The sequence below is a fragment of the Onychomys torridus genome, chromosome 23, assembly GCF_903995425.1.
Source record: "Onychomys torridus chromosome 23, mOncTor1.1, whole genome shotgun sequence".
Lineage (NCBI taxonomy): Eukaryota > Metazoa > Chordata > Mammalia > Rodentia > Cricetidae > Onychomys > Onychomys torridus.
In genome coordinates, this window is record NC_050465.1 from 39,290,416 (window position 1) to 39,307,155 (window position 16,740).

A 16,740-nucleotide genomic window follows, 5' to 3' on the forward strand; every position below is an offset into this window, starting at 1 on the left:
GTACAATTTAACAGTCCAATAGGGGCACTTTCCCTCAGACAGAAGTGGTAGCAAATTTGGATGTTCATATTTTAAAAAAAAATCTTATTTTTAATTATGCATGTGTGAGCTCAATTTCCCAAAAAGTCAGAAGAGGCCATCAGATACCCTGGAGCTGGAGTTATAGGTGGTTGTAAGCCACCCAACATGGGTGCTGGAAACCAAACCTGGGTCCTCTGAGAGAGCAGTACACAGTCTTAATGAACGAGTCATACCCCCCCACTTGGCACATTCTTTTTTTTTTTTTTTGAGCTGAGGATCGAACCCAGGGCCTTGCACTTGCTAGGCAAGCGCTCTCCCACTGAGCTAAATCCCCAACCTGACGTTCATTTTTTAACTGGAGAAATAAACCCCTTCCAGGACTAAGGATTTGCAGTGACAAATGGGCACCATTCTAACCCTCTGATAGGTTAGAGAGAACCAAAGTCATCCTGGACATGGACAACCACAGGCATTCTACATGAAAGGAGAAAAATGGAGCCTCCAGGGAAACTGGATCTCAATAAAGCCGAATCGATTGCTTGCTCTGCTCTGACTTAGGAAGAATCACAAGCACCACAAGGAAAACACAAAGAGAAACCCGCTTCACTCTCCCAGTGGTGTCCCTTATCAAGGGACAAGGAAGGCTTGTGCTTCTCCCCAGTGGCTGTGCTATCAATAGGGAAGAATGCATGGGAATCTGTATTGGTGTTGGTCATTCCTGGCCAGGCAGGAACACAGAGTGTAAAGACACCTGTGAGCACAAATTACCCACGGGGTCCTGTGGTGATAGTGTGTTCCCCAAAATATTGTGCACCCTAATAAACTTATCTGGGGTCAGAGAACAGACAGCCACTAGATATAAAGGCCAAAAAATTGTGGCACACACTCCTTTAATCCTAGCATTCCAGAGGCAGAGATCCACCTGGATCTCTTTGAGTTCAAGGCCACACTGGAAACAGCCAGGCATGGTAACAAGAGCCTTTAATCCCAGGCAGTGATGGCAAAAAGCAGAAAGGTGTATATAAGGTGTGAGGACCAGGAACTGGAGCTGGTTAAGCTTTTAGGCTTTTAGCAGCAGTTCAGCTGAGATCCATTTGGATGACGACTCAAAGGCTTCCAGTCTGAGGAAACAGGATCAGCTGAGGAACTGGCGAGATGAGGTGGCTGTGGCTTGTTCTGCTTCTCTGATCTCCCAGCGTTCACCCCAATACCTGGCTCCAGGTTTTATTTTCATTAATAAGAACTTTAAGATTCATGCTACAGGGTCCATTCCATATGTCTGTTAGGTCTGGGAGTTCAAGTCTTTGTTTTCAAGATGGTGCTATTGGGAAATGCTGTAGACTTCCAGAAGATGTTTTGAGGCAGGTTCTTAAGTCATCAGGATTGTCCCAATGGGGACTGAGAGACCCTGGCTCCTAAATCCTGCTTTCAACTCCCAGCTGTAAGGTGAGCATTTAGCTTTTTGCCGTTCCCATCTGGTGGCACCTACCCCCTAGTAGGACCAAAGACAACAGGTCCACCAGATCAAGGACTAGAACACTACAACTACAGCAAGCTTCTTTTCTTTATACATCAATTATCTCGGGTATCTTGTTATGACAGCTAACACAGTGTTGTATCAAAAATATCACTTAAATCTGAGATTAAAAGCCCCAACTTTGGTGGGAATGTTCCTGACGATACAGTTTTTAACCATAGGAGACAGAATGTTCTCTCGGATATGCGGACTTCTCCTTTAGGGTGTTATGATAAGCACACAAAGGCACGAGTGACACACAGTGGGTGGGGGAACAGCATTATCTCATGGATTTAAGTTCCTGCTTCTTCACTGGGCTGTCATGCTTGCTGATGCTTCCCGTGGCCACAATCTGCAGAGTCTCAACTCACAAACAGATGGAAACATCTCAAACATTATGAAGTAACTTTTCTGTAAGAGATTTCCATGGGAGATCTAGGCAGAATTATGGTTAACTGGGGACCCTGAAGGCCTCTGAAAAGGCTAAAATCTTCAGCCTCCTTAAGAGTAAAAAAGCAGAAAGAAATAAAAAAGCTGGATGCTATCACCTCAGCCTCCCACCATCCCTCTAGTAAGTTCGTTACCATTCTTCTAAGTCATTACAGACTTGTGGTAAGTCAGATGCCCTGTTCAGGTAGATTAAATCATTCAGCTCCCCCAAGGTGGAGATTTAAAGATATGCTAATTACCTTAAATAATAACCTAGAGTGCAGAGGAAAAGCACACAACTTCTTAAATATTCACGTTCTTAGTCTGTTTTGTGGGGGATGGGATGCATGTCTCTCTCTCTCTCACCCCCTCTCCCTCTTTCCCTCTTCCTCTCTGTGAGTGTGTGTAGGAAGTAAAAATGACAGGAAATGGAGTTGTCTTTACCTCATGATTAACAAGAGAGGAGGAATTTGTTTTGCTTTGAGGAGGTCCAGGATCTCTATGATCCTTAATTAGAATTGCAGGTTAAACTCACTTCCGCAACCTTATTACTCTCTAGGGGACCAAGGATTGCCGAGGGGATGCCCTAAGGAAGAAACATTCAAAATCGGTGTTTGTTTCATTTTCGTCATTTTTTGGGTGAGGAACAACAGCATGTTTATGTGAAGACACCATCGTGAGCTCACTCTGTGGAGCCAGGATTCTCACACAGGCATCATTTGCAGGCCAGACTTAAAATTTTGCCTAGTTTCTAGTCTTTGGAATGTGTGTGTGTTGGGGGTGAGGCCCAGCACTTTGCATTTTCTAAAGCTCTTACATTACTTGGGTGAACACAAGGTAGATAAGTTTTGAGAACCACTGCTATACACTAGGATGACATCATTAGCAAATGCATTTCTACCATTAAAGGTACTGTGTAAATCAAGTGGGCACTGAGTTATGTAAGGTTTCCCTTTTGCTACCGCTGGTGACGCACAGCACCCTGAAACTGGGAAACCCCGTCCTGTATCAGGATCTAAGAGCCACCATAGATCTGAAAGCTTTCAGAGGCTGAGAGTTTTAAAAGAAAGCCCCTGCTTGACAACCCACAAAGCAGCTGGGCTGGCAGGGAAGAGGAGCACATATTTAGGGAGACGAAGCATGACATCGGAGGAGGATTCACACAGAGAAATCAGATTCTCTCCTTGGGTTCCACCGTGTTTTCCTTAAGGAAAAATGGACCGTCAAGTCTGGAACTTGATAAATCTCAACTCAACTGAAGACCACTCTTGTTGATTCAAGCTGTACTTAAAATATCTGTCATTTTTTGCAAGCTGCGATGAATTCTTGGCCGTGTGCATTCGATTCCTTTTGCTATTTCTTCTGTAAGGAAGATTCTAGTTTATTTAGCCAGTCTGACCCAAGGCCTGTACTTAGCAGAGAAACTGGGACTACAACACTGTGTGTTGATGACAGACCATCTCCATCTATCTTTGTAAATGCCAGAAAGAAATCAATTCCCAGATGACTGGTGATGCCACTAAGATTTTACTTTGGTGCTGATGTCCCTTGGAACAAATCCCAACACCCTGGTTACCTGAGTGAGTGGTTTCTAGTAAGATCAGGTTGACGCTCTTGGAGAATTTCAAAGATGTTGGGTTGACGCAAAAATGCAACGATTTTGTCATTGTAGGCTGAAAACAAAAACAAAAACAATAATTCTTTAAAAAAAAATCTACTACTACTTCTATGATGATATAAATTCAGACTTTAAAAACTATGTTTTATGGCTAACGTTCATTTCACCCAAGTCCTCAGGTTGGAGCTGTTCTGCCCCTGGGGCCATAGATGCTTACATACCAATTCTGTCTAAGGTGTTACATGATTCTCGGACTTACAACTGCTACATGCTACCTGCTATTCTTTTTCGCCAGTTGCCAGCCAGAGGCAGGGCTCCTGTGGGAAGGCTCCCCCTTCACCAAGACCTGTCAGCAGACCCTGCAATCTACATGCCCTGCCCCCATTCCCATCTGCCCAACCGAGACTCCTCCCCACCCCCACTTCCTGAGGCTTGGAAACCAACCCCCAGCTCTGTTCAGACCTAGAGAGAGTGAGAGAGGTCTCATTGGACAAAGAGCTGTCATTGGACCAAGAGTAACCTCAGCAGACAGGGAATCTGCCAGCCCTGATTAGACCAAGAGTGGCTTTCTGAGAAGTAGAATCTGCCACCTCTCATTGGACCAAGAAAGGTTTCCTAAAACTTAGAATCTGTCAGCTCTGACTGGACCAAGAGCCCTGATAAGACCAAAAATGGATTGGTGAGTCAAAGAATCAACTAGCTTGGGTCGACCCAAGAGCAGCTCCCTGAGACACAGAATCTGCCTGCTCCAATTAGACCAAGAGCTATTCTTTTTTATTTCATCTGATGAGCCATATTTACTTTAAAATGACAAGATTAGTTCACTAACAAGATTCTAGATATTCATAATTTTAAAGTTCCCTGAAAGCTAGGCAAGGTGGTACAGGCCTATAATTCCAGCACTTGGGAGACTGAAGAAGGAGGACTGAGTTCGAGGCCTACCTGGGCTACATTGTAGACTCTGTCTCAAAATCCAAGCCAAACCCAAACTACCACCACCACCACCAAAATGCCAACAGCAGACAACCTCATAGAAATGACAACCATAAGAAGTGGGGAACCATCTTCTGGCTGAATAGGAGCTAGCCAGAGAGATAAAGAGGTAGAGCTAGAGATCCCCCCAGTAATAGTCACCAGTAACAGTGACAGCTACAGCCATGGTGCTAATGACAAGCCATTCTCTAACTCTACATGAAAATAAATGCCAAATGCGAACAGCTCCACACCAAACACACTGTCTAAACAACTGCAACACAAATCACCAACTCCAGGTAAGACGCATATTTTTAAACAATATACAACCTACTTAATATGGCTATGGACATGTCAAACTTGCTCATTAAAATTTATTAGGGGTTCCATTATTACCTCTGCTGTCAGGAAAATGAATCCATATACTTAAGATTATTCTGCTTAGTTATATTACTAATAATCAGAAATAGGTAATAAATATAATTCAGAGAACCAAGGTTAGAGTGTCTGAATTTACAAAATAACAGAGAACCCAGGTAGCTGCATCAGAAACACCATATTGTCTACACACATATTTTAGTTAAATGTTTTAAGGCTTTTAAATGATATCTGTTAAGACAGAATTCTAATGTCAATACCAGGGATCCCTAAAGGAACATTTCATGACATGTGAACTGAAGACACTTTTGTAATGGAATTGTTTTTATATTCCACCCAAAATCAGAGATGAGATACTTCTTATGCAATAATTTTATAGCTCTTGAAAGTTCTGTATGAAGTATTTATTAACACATTACATATTAATAATGAGTGACATTACAAATGTAGACAGACATCAACCCTAGATATCTGGTGGTTGTGAATTTCTTTAGGTCATGAGTATTATACCGTATTTTGTGACAAAGGGATTATTTTTGTGTGTTTGTTCTAGGGTAGAGTGCCAATGCACCCCTATCACCACCACCACAAATGATGTGGTCAAGTTTCCCACATTTTGGGAAATCACGGGGCCAGCTCATCTGGAGTACAATGGGGGTGTCTTGCCCTGGGAAAACCATTTTCACGATCACGGTATCTCCCCTGCCAGGGAATTATCTTTGTTTTTGATGCAGAAACAAAGAGAAAGCTGTTCTGTTTTAAGGTCGGGAGGGGGTCCGTCTGCCTGGCAGCAGATTGTCTATTCTGCATGCCTCAGGGGCTCCCGATTGGAGACGGTGAACATACTTCAGCTTTATCATTTTAACAACAGCTCAACATGGTTTTCAGTCCTGTAAGCCCACATCCACTTATCTCAGCCTACTCTTCTGGAGGCTTCGCTGCTTTCTATTTGTTATAAAAGCCCTCAAGAATGTGGTTAGTGCATGAGGCTACCACAGATTCACATGGCACTTAAATTCTATCTCAGGATGCGATATATTCTAATTATATGTTTGTTCAAATGCTTAATTTACAATGATTGCATACTATCTCATTAGTTGTTCTTACCTTCAGCAACCCAATACACGCTAAGTAGGAATACGGGATTTTATAAGGCAGAAGCAGAGACTCAAGAGACTGGGGTTTTGCGGTAAGTTTCTTAAGGATGATGCAGTAGTTTTCTGATACTGGGTAAAGAGTGGGAGGCTGGTGGGAGGCACACGTGAGCGTAACATGCACTCTACACAATAACACAGTGGCACGGATAAAGATGTGTGGTAAGAGTTAACATACCGACTGGAACCATGTCCTGGTACTGTGGCCTACTGACTGCATTGAATGTACTGGACGGTCTGGGAAGAACTGGTGGTCCTGCACGCCGGGAGTCTTCTCCTGCCTGCAAAGGCAATCAACATTTATGTCTGCGCCAAGAGCCACAGGGCTTCGCGTTGGCATCTTGAAACCACATTGTTCAAAAACACTTATGGCAAATAACAGTTGACCAGAGCAGGTGCCAGCAACAGGGCTGACACCAGATCTTTGAAAGGTCTGCTCTTTAGGCCTGATGCTGGTGAGGGACACAGGCCTGTCCTTGACAGAAGCCGGGGGGGGGGGTGGGGGACGAGCCATGCGTGGCTCAGTAGTTCAATCTGCTTGTAATTACCAAGTCTCAGAAGCAAAACCGTAGACTTGCTGCTCAGGATCATATGTACGGACGGATAGAACCCCAACTGCCATAATGCAGTCAAAGGGAAGAGCTGGGTGATACAACTCATTTTGGGGCTGTGCCAGGATATTCCTTCTTTTACTTAGGCAGGTAGATGAGGGAATTCCCTGCCTCAGCAGAGGAGGAGCTGAGCAGCAGCAATCTTCCTGTGGGGCTGTGCATTAGGACATTATCTCCTCAGAAGCAATTTTATATGCCCATTAGAGGACCTGGTGTAACAGCTCTTTCTGGTTTGAGCCTCCCACACCAGAAAGCTAACAGTAGCAGGTGTGCAAGATCTAAAAATGGTTTCCCTCGCCTGAATTATTCATTGTACCTCTCACAGGTTTAGAAACCCCTACAAATAGATAACCAAAACCACTCATCTGTGTCCTCCACGAAGCCTTCCCTTCTCTTCAAGCTGAGCTTAAATATCATCTTCTCCTCTGAGCTCCCACGGTGCTTGGTGCATATTTCAAAACTAGTTGTTATTACTAATAGTTTTACTATTTGTTTCCTCTGGCTCAACAGAGCTGGAAACAATAAACAAGAAAGCCCATATTATTATCTAGAAGAGTTACTGAAATATAGCTTTCTTTCTCAGCTTCTGAAGAAATGTAATGTTATATAGTATTGTGGGTGGTGGTGAGGGTGCCATGGTGTACATGTGGAGGGCAGAGGCTAAGTCTGAGGAGTGAGTTCTCTCTTTCCATTCTTCCATGGGTTCCAGGGATCAAAGTCAGGTCTCCAACCTGTGCAGCAGGAGTTTTTTATACTCTCTGCTCCAGCAGCCTCATGGGCCCTTTAAAAGTTTATCAAGGGGTTTCCACTCTTACCTTCGTTCCTTTAAAAGATAGTTTTAAATTTTCTCTCCACATTAAGAATGTGGGAAGTAAGTGCTAGTTATTTGTATTCTTCACAATCTCAACCACAATGTGTCTGTACCAAAGCAGGTGCTTGTTTCCACAGCAGAGACACCAGCAGTTCTACTGATTGCAGACATTGCTGACTGCAGCTGAGACGGTGGCCATGAAGACCCACATCACCAGAAGTTTCTCAGCCTGCTTCGTCTGGGTTATTGGCTTCACGGAACACAGCTAGCCACTCTGAGAAGATTCAGTTATTATCTACCCATCTTCAGGCAGAGGACTCAGTGTTTCAGACACCAGTCTATGTAATTTCCCTCCTGTCAATAGGGTGCCGTGTGTCAACACTTCCAAGAACAGCCAAAGGTCTTGAAGACTTTCCTTCTTAAAAACCAGACCGCAAGACAGTGCTCAGTTCCTCCAAGAAATACAGGTAATGCCTCAAGCTGTAATGCTTCCAAAGTGCTGCCTCACAAAGAATATTCTTTGAGAAAGATTGGACAATAATGTGGCGGCCTGCTGGGCTACTCTCCGTTTCACTGTTCTGTTCCCATCAACAGGAAGAGGGGTTCATTAAGTGGCTAACAAACTCTTGGGGGGACTCTCTTCCACTCCTAGACCATGAAAAGTAACTAAAAGTTCTGGGGCAGAGGCACCAAAAGAGAACGCAAGCACAGCTAGAAAGCTCTTGCTTTTCCCAGAAACATCATCCTGACTAGACAGCACAGCCAACCTCAGCCTGTCATGTCACCGTAAAAGGTTAAAGTGCACTGTGCGTGTGATAAAGCCGGGCAGAGCCCTAATGATGCCACACATCCACGCAAGGTCCAAGGGTGAGAGTTCGGTTGTATTTGGTAAGATGAATGCAGTAAGTACCCTCCAGTTCCCTACTAATGGTTTACAGGACAGCATGATAAAGATTTATTGGCTGCTCATAAAACATAAATATTTTCATGCATACCTCACCCTGCATTAGACTTATATATTATTTTTATATGAGCTTCTCATGTAGACTCTTCTATAAACAGTGAGCACATGATGCATTAAAGCATTATGAACAGCATGAGGGGAAATTCCACGGGTGGAATTTTGATGAACTGAATCCAATTATTTATTGCATTCATAATTTTTCTTATAATAAAGCCTTCAGAATATCTGACCTACAATATAACATTAGAAATATGATACGCATTTAGAAATGGCAGGCAGGAAAAGGAATCTTAATTCCATTTGTCTAAGGGAATTTTTAGAAATTATATACACCAAACCACAGTATGCACTGAAAGCATAAACTTATATTAAGGAGAAGAAATTTCAACCATAAACAGTCCTTCCATGCATTGAGGTTGTTGAAAAAAAACTGAAACAAGAAGGGACCTCTGTGTGTTTGGGGCGAGGGTACTGGGGAGCCCTCGTGTGGTTACCACAGACCACTGCACACTGGCAAAGTAGAACGCGGTGGAGTCCAGTCGGTCCTAGTTCAGACCATTTTCTCTGTGCAGCCGGCACATAAATCACTTCTGTCAAATACATTCTAATTTTAGACAATGCCAGCGAGGATTCCACAGCCCTACAGATTTGCCCTTGGATGGATATCTTAATGGCATCCAGTAAACCTCATTTAAGAAATTCTTCCCTGCAGTTAACACAATTTTAGTCCACTAAAAGTTCATTCATTGTTTTCTTCCGAGACTGTCCTTGGGTGTGCAAAGGGAGTATTGTCTTCTATGAGCATTTGGCATTACCACTTCCCTCTGAGTTAAATACGAAACTCTTCTTCAGTCTTTCATCATATACCCCAACTATTAAATTTGCAATTTAGCCTAGAGATGTTTTTAGAGAAACCTTCTCAACATTCCAAAAACGTCCTAGGCCTCTAAATGATACACTTAAACTAAACCAAATTAAACCAAAATAAAAACAGTAAACAAAAGCAACAAACAGTCCGGGCGTTGGTGGCGCACGCCTGTAATCCCAGCACTTGGGAGGCAGAGACAGGTGGGTCTCTGTGAGTTCGAGGCCAGCCTGGTCTACAGAGCTAGTCCAGGAGAGGCTCCAAAGCTACAGAGAAACCCTGTCTCGAAAAACAAAAACAAAAACAAAAACAAAAAACAACAAACAAACAGGCAACACAGTTTCACAAAGCACCGTATCCGTGTCCTAGCAGCTACTGTCAATCAATTGGTCAGTCCCTAAAAGCCGTAACTCACCTCCCCGGCACTGTGGCTGCGCTGCCTGGTCAGGTGTTGCCGATGAACCAGCGCGCTCGTGGGTCTACTGCTCTGGAGCGGGAGCCGAGGGTCAATGAAAGTGGTGGTTCGGGAGTTGTGGTCGACGAAAAATGCCTAGGATACAATCCACTGCATCAGAGGAGTAGTCAGCACACACACACACACACACACACACACACACACACACACACACACACACACGACATACATGTCTCAGGAGACCTAGAGCACCGCACAGTCAGGAAGCTACCCACTTTGGAGTAATCATCTTAATTTCATTTTCTCACAATTTCCAATCCTTGGAAGAATTCCTTGATATCCACCAGGAAAGGGTGGAGTGGAGAAAGGCACATTTAGCTGGGATCCAGAATGAAGAAAGCAGGACAGAACATTGAGATAGTCATCAAAGATGTGGCCCTACAGGGGCCATGGGGTGGCCATTTGGAGCGGGGTGTGGTGGCACATGCCTGTAATCCCAGCACTCTGACATCCAGCAAAGGCATCCTAAGAGGAGGCTACCCTGGTTTACATGGGGAGTCCTGTTTCAGAACACAACAACGCTCATAACGATGAGTAAAAGGGGCATTTGGACCCTTTTAACTGGTGCTCATAGGCCCCTCCCACACCTGGTTATTATAAAATTCTAATCATCCAAAACGCCACCATCAATGACTTCCTCCTTCTTCCTTTTCCAACGCAGTCAGCTACTAGTCTCTTCCTGTTTTCCCAGAGTCTAGTTCTCCCTGTCCCCACCCCACCAGCCCGAGAATGACCCCACTATTTCAGGGCCTCATTTGACATTAAGTACCAAAGCAGCAGTTTCCTGCCTCCTAAACACATTTATTCCTCAAACCTTTTGGAAGACTCTTCCTTCTCAGCACTTTGATGACACAACCACTCTAAAACAAAGTTCCTAATGGCTACCCACTGTCTTTGGTCATCCTAAAACTTTGAACAGTTTTCACAGTTCCTAAAAAAAAAAGAAAAAAAAAATCCAAGTATTTGATTTCTTACCTTCTTTACTAAACAAAGCTGAAAAATGACAGAACAAGAATGCTTCCAATCCCTTCTCACACAATGGGATTTCTAAGTTCCCACATTGAGTTTGTCTTCCTCATCCTAAGAGACAAAGCATCCTTTTTCTCAATGACTGAAAAGTACACGGGTGACAGAGCTCCATAGCCTTGTATTGACAGGCTCTGGCCTCACGTTTCATGCCAGCCTTCATTTTATTTTGGTTTCTAATATACCTGTTCATCATTCCTGACATTATTCAAAATGTCATGAAGCAGCAATCGTTTCTACAAATAAGCATGTTTAACTCTTGCCTTTAAAAAAGCAGATATTATCAAGTCTCTTTTTGGTAGAAATTAGCATCAAGATTTTACTACAAACATTATAATATAAACCAGGTTACTTAAGGGAAATTATGAAAAGTGCTAAAATAGTATTGCCTAATTATCTAGTACCTTAGGAATGCTTTCAAGAGCTGGGTGGTGATCAGAGACACCATGATGCACTCGTAATTACAAGCACAAATGGGTGTCTGCATGTAGGTCAACGCTGCTTTGCATATAATGTCAGAACCTAATTTGATGTTAACAGGCTTGTTTAAAACCCATTCTCTAAAGAATTATGTAAATGCCTGCAGGGAAGGGACTATTTCTTACTCACCCTGTCTTCCTCAATAGCTGACCTGCTGAATAAATAACAAAGTGCTCCCAACCGATTCCCCACCAAAGAATGAAAAGACAGCTCCAACTTAACTAGCCAAGAATTAAAATCTATGAAAACCACAAAAATAGTTAAAGATAGAAAAAATAAAAAGAAATGGAAGGGGACACGAAACATAAGGTCTGGGAAACAAAAGAAGAACTAAATAGGAGAAAAAGTTTTGAAACTCAAGTTATAGATATGAATAAACTCTCAGACTAAAACATTCAAAGCAGGGGGCAAAGTACTCATCGAACACTTGGGACCCTGAAAGGACATGTCCACTCCTGAGCTCCACCCCGCCATTCACTACTCATGCCATTTTGGGCAAACTGCCTCCAATTTTTAAGGCTCCAGTTCTTCTTCTTCTTTCTTTCTTTTTTTTTTTTTTTTAATTAAATTATGACATTACATCTATAGTTTAAAAAAGCTGATGAGAAGGTTCATGCACATTTTAAAACACAATTTCTATGGCATTTCAAAATGAGTTACTGCTATTATCATGAAAAATAGTTTTCCATTCTAAGTCTTTTCCTTAAACATGACATAGCTTCTCACTTCAGTCCACGCACAGGGACCCCACAGAAACAGTGAAAGCCATCCTCCCTGGCCCCTGGCATCTGAGGGCTCCCGACTAAGTGGAATATCCACCTGAAGGAAGCCTATTTGTTAGGGACATAGGTGGGTCCTTTGGCTTATCCTCTATCCTGTCCCCTAAAGTAAGGATGTAACAGCCAACCCACGAAAACAATGGGAATGGATAAGCCAAAGACGGAAAGGATGGGGGAGGGGGAATACACCCTCTCAAGCAAACTCTGTGTAGGTGTTCTATCTCAGTCCACACAAGCCAACCCCAGCTGGTCACCTCAAAATACCCACCGCAAAGCAAGCATGCCCTCTCTAAACTTCAAACTGGAGCCACCATCTCAGCAAGGGATTTTTCATTAATTGATAAATAATGACATCTGTTATTGGTCACTATGAACACAATTGTGTCACAGTAGTAGATTTCAGTGACACACCTGGGAACTTACAAAGCTGGGACTTGAACCCGTAGCCTACCTAATCCCCCCTCTCTCCTTCTATGCTACTTTCTGCCTACCATAATATCCTACTTTTTGGGTCCTTCCTGCTTCAATCACACGTCATACCAAACTTGCTTTTGGAAAAGCACTTACATAGGCCTTGAACTGGGCTGAGAATCACAGCCACTCACTCACAGCACTTGGCTCCTCTACTGCTGCAAGCTGAAAAGATGGCTACTGACTCAGCAGCATTGTCCACAGGACCTGATCAACTCTCACCACTAACACGTTGGAGGCATGGCCGTGGGCAGGGAGTGAGTGCTGTGCGTACATCACAAGGGGTTCTGCCTCAGAGTCAATGGAATGTGTATACTGTTTACACATGCTTTTCCAGTCTCAAGCACTTGAGAGGAAAGGTCTTGAAAATCTCCATCAGTACCGCAGATCTAGGGCACAAACAGGAAACAGCACCCAGGAGCAATTACTCTGCATGTGTTTTGGCTTTGCTTAGGGTGCCCTGTGTAACCTTGGATGGGTTTCTTTAGCATTTTGCTTTATATGTGTAAAGGGGAGTGACTCAGGTCACGGTCAAGTTGTGAAAAATGTAGGCTATTTTAAAGTAAGATGGGCCTGGGTTTCATCTGCAGCACTACCGCGAGTAAGAAAACAGATGAAGAATGGAAAATCATCATGCACCTTGTAGGCTAGCTCGTTCCACCGGTGACACACATCAATTATATCGGGAAAGTGGATCACTTTCCACAGGGAATGCTAACTAGTTCAAGTGAGCAGAGAAGCTGACCTGGTCCTTTTTTCAATTCTGGGTCACTTTCATGTCACAACTTTTGAATAGCCTTCAATGACTTACGAGAGTCTATCTAGATTGTAATTGTCTGAAATCTCATTTAAAAAGCAATCATCTGAAGTAAGTCCTTTTCCAATTAGCTGCTCGCAGAGCATTTTCTAAACCACCATTCCCTACTGTTAGGTTTCATTAAGGAAATTCACTCAGGCTTTCCAGTGCAGGGCCAACTAAGAGAACAACACAAAAAAACTGAGAGGAATGCAAATCCACAAGCTCCAATCTCATTTTAAAAACATCTACCCTTGCACAGCTCCAGGGCACAGGCAGAGTCAAGAAATATGGGGTGCTTGGAGCCAAGTGGTATTTTAGCGAGGCCAAACAAAATACATTTCTTTCTTTACACAATTCTCTTTTTCTTTTCTTTTCTTTCTTTCTTTTTTTTTTCAAAGAAAAAACTTGTATTATTTTAAGCAAAGGAAAAGCCATCAGTATTTATGAAGAAATACCAACCTCAGGCTCAACAAGTCTAAGCTAAAGCAGCTTGGAATTGTTTCCAGTTAATATTTTGCCAAACCAGGAATCTGTAAGAAAGGACTTGTATGTAAACAAAGCAAAAGGCAGAGCTGCCGCCCCAGCCCCCACCCCACTACAGACAGACAGGCGGCCCCATCTATCACTTTCCATCCTCTTATTTACTAACACACCACTGTGGAGGACTAAAATGGAGTTATCCAAATCAACACATTTTCCATGGAAAACAGAGGCATTGCTGTTGACTCTGAAAATAGTTTGTTTTTAAAATCCCAATGCCAGTTACGAGGCGAACTTAAAAAGAAAGGGAAAATCCACCTCCTGACTTAGGTGATTCCTTCCAGAGTCTAAAACCTTAGCATTTTACTCAGAAACACCCACGAAGCCCAAGTTTGTTCCCTCCTTCACTCAAAACGTCACACAGCCCTAGAAAGACGACACTCTTATTTTTTCATCAACATTCTATATCTACTAATTTGTGGGTTTTTTTTTTCAACAGAAAGGTATTATGAACCTATATTAACTATATAAAATAATGGGTATCTTTTACCACTTAACAATTTGGCAAGAGGTCCTTAAAAGCGGTGAACTACCTTTACATCCAGCCTTTTATTCCATCTCTTGGGCTGCCAAATAGCTTGAGATGATTAGTTTGGCCATTTCACAAATGACCTTACTTGTGGAAAAACAACTGAAGAGACGTCCCACAAAAGTAACAAGTTTCGTCAAATAAATAAAACAAAATAAAGAAAAATATAATAAAACAACCACCCTATAATTTTGCAAAGAGGAGCTTATATTCTGAATGGATGTTTTTAGAATTCATGTGAGAGTTCCAAATAGCAAGTTGCCTTTTACCCACTGAGCTGAATAAAGCCCGACCCAGTAAATAATGACCACCAGTTTGATGGAGGATGGAGTTGATCCTGGGACGCCTGATACCACTCTACAGTTTGGTTACCTCTCTGGCCAAGCAAACATCCTCAAGCCTTTAGTAACTTCCAGCAGGCCAATGTTTATTTTGTTCTCAAATTCACCCTCCACACCTCAACTGCAACACTGGCAATCACTTGAGGTGGCTGTTTAGATCACTGTGACACCCAAACTCCCAATGTCACTCTCAAAGTCACAGCTCCCAGAGGTGCAGACTTGGATATAGAAACGGGTTTCCAATCAGCTGGGAGTTATGGGTGGGGGGGGAATCACAACAAACTGCATGAAAGATTTTTGTTGCTGTTGTTGTTTGTTTGTACTTACGAAAACCACTATAACTTTATGTTTTTACTTTAAAAACCAGCCGTGTTTACTTGGGGATTTCTGCTTTGTGCCTTCTCTTCAGATTTTTCTTTCCCATCAATTCCTGTTTTCTCCCTTAATAGCCTTTTTTTGTTTGTTTTGTTTTGTTTTGTTTTTCCAGACAGGGTTTCTCCATGTAGTTTTGGTGCCTGTCCTGGAACTTATGCTGTAGACCATACTGGCCTTGAACTCACAGAGTTCCACTTGCCTCTGCCTCTCAAATGCTGGAAATAAAGGCGTGTGCCGCCACCGCCCGGCTCTTTATAGCCTCTTTTAATCAGTTGAAATACCATCTTCACTATGACAACATTCAATGTATCAGCAGGCTTCTCTAGACTGGATCTTTGTGTGTGTGTGTGTGTGTGTGTGTGTGTGTGTGTGTGTGTGTGTGTGAGTGAGAGAGAGAGAGAGAGAGAGAGAGAGAGAGAGAGAGAGAGAGAAGGCACGTATGTGAAGATCATATAGGAGTTGGGTATCTTATTCCATCATGTGGATCCCAGAGATTGAATAGGTCATCAATCAGGCTTGGCAGCAGACACCTTTACTCCGAGCCTGCCACCTGCCTGCCACACATCTGTAGCCATCTACAGCAGTGGACTCAGGGTTAAATGTCTGGAGGAGGTGCATTTGGCTCCCTCACTCCAAAGCCCACCACCATTCTGTGCAACTGAATGTACCTGACTTACGCTCTAGTTCAAAACTACTTGGGTTTCAAGAATATTTTTAAAAGCCTGCTTTAATGAGCAAGGTTGATGCCACCAGAGTAAGAAGACACCAATTCCACAAGAGGAGAAGAGACACCAAATAGAGAAAAGGGGAATACTCTGGGTTACTCTGCAGACTTGAGACAGAAGCAAACATTCCAGGCCAGACTGTCCTGAAGTGACCAAGAACATCACACATAACCCAAAACAAACCGATGAGAACAGACCCTGCTGTGAAAGGCCATTCCAAGGGACCACCACAGTAAAGGAAAACAGAGGTCCTCAGAAGAAAGGAATGAGACGCTGATGTTAAGCCTACAGGGCCTTCTGTAATTCACCGAGCACTCACTGACCAAGTAAGGACATGTTCATGAGTAAATCATCGTTTTCACAAATCCCAAATATATCAGTCTCTTCACTTACACTGTACTGAGATTCCCTGCTCTGCCCAGATCTGCACCGGGTTCGAGGGGGGACAGGAACCAGCTGCAGCCACCAGTTCATTTGCAGATGTCTGTGTGTTTCCTATCATGGCTGCCCCCAAATGAAATAACTTCCAAAGGCTTATGAACATACAGACATGAGGTTCTATGCTGAAACTTGACTAATTATCAAATGCTGGATGAGTTGTAAGCCTTACCATCATCTAACCATGAGTGGGGTTTGGTGCTAACCACAGCTCTTAAAGCAGGCAGCATGGGTACAAATGCTCACATTAAAGAGAAGGCAGGCTCACTGAGGTCATGCCAAGAAGCTATGGATCCAAGAATCTTTCCACTTCAACATAATTTTCTCAAATCCATCAAATTAACCACTGCAAACCCAAAACAAAGCAAAATAAAACACATAGAGAAAAAAATCTAAGGCATTTAAAATCAGTTGCTCTCCCTA

At 43.0% G+C, this 16,740-nt stretch overlaps 1 protein-coding gene and 1 non-coding gene across 5 annotated transcripts in view; both read right to left on the reverse strand.

Moving 5' to 3' along the window:
- The window catches only part of Hecw2 (HECT, C2 and WW domain containing E3 ubiquitin protein ligase 2), a 363,598-nt gene that overhangs the window by 67,873 nt on the left and 278,985 nt on the right, over window positions 1–16,740 (reverse strand). For all 4 annotated transcript variants that reach the window (XM_036173112.1, XM_036173110.1, XM_036173111.1 and 1 more), the window contains 3 exons: window positions 9,755–9,889; window positions 6,267–6,369; window positions 3,543–3,639 (listed from right to left, as the gene is read on the reverse strand). In XM_036173112.1, the coding sequence (XP_036029005.1) occupies window positions 3,543–3,639; window positions 6,267–6,369; window positions 9,755–9,889 (335 nt within the window). The remainder of the gene's footprint in view (window positions 1–3,542; window positions 3,640–6,266; window positions 6,370–9,754; window positions 9,890–16,740) is intronic.
- LOC118573515 lies at window positions 5,487–5,651 on the reverse strand. Its single transcript, XR_004943629.1, has one exon. It is a non-coding gene; the product is annotated as a U1 spliceosomal RNA (small nuclear RNA).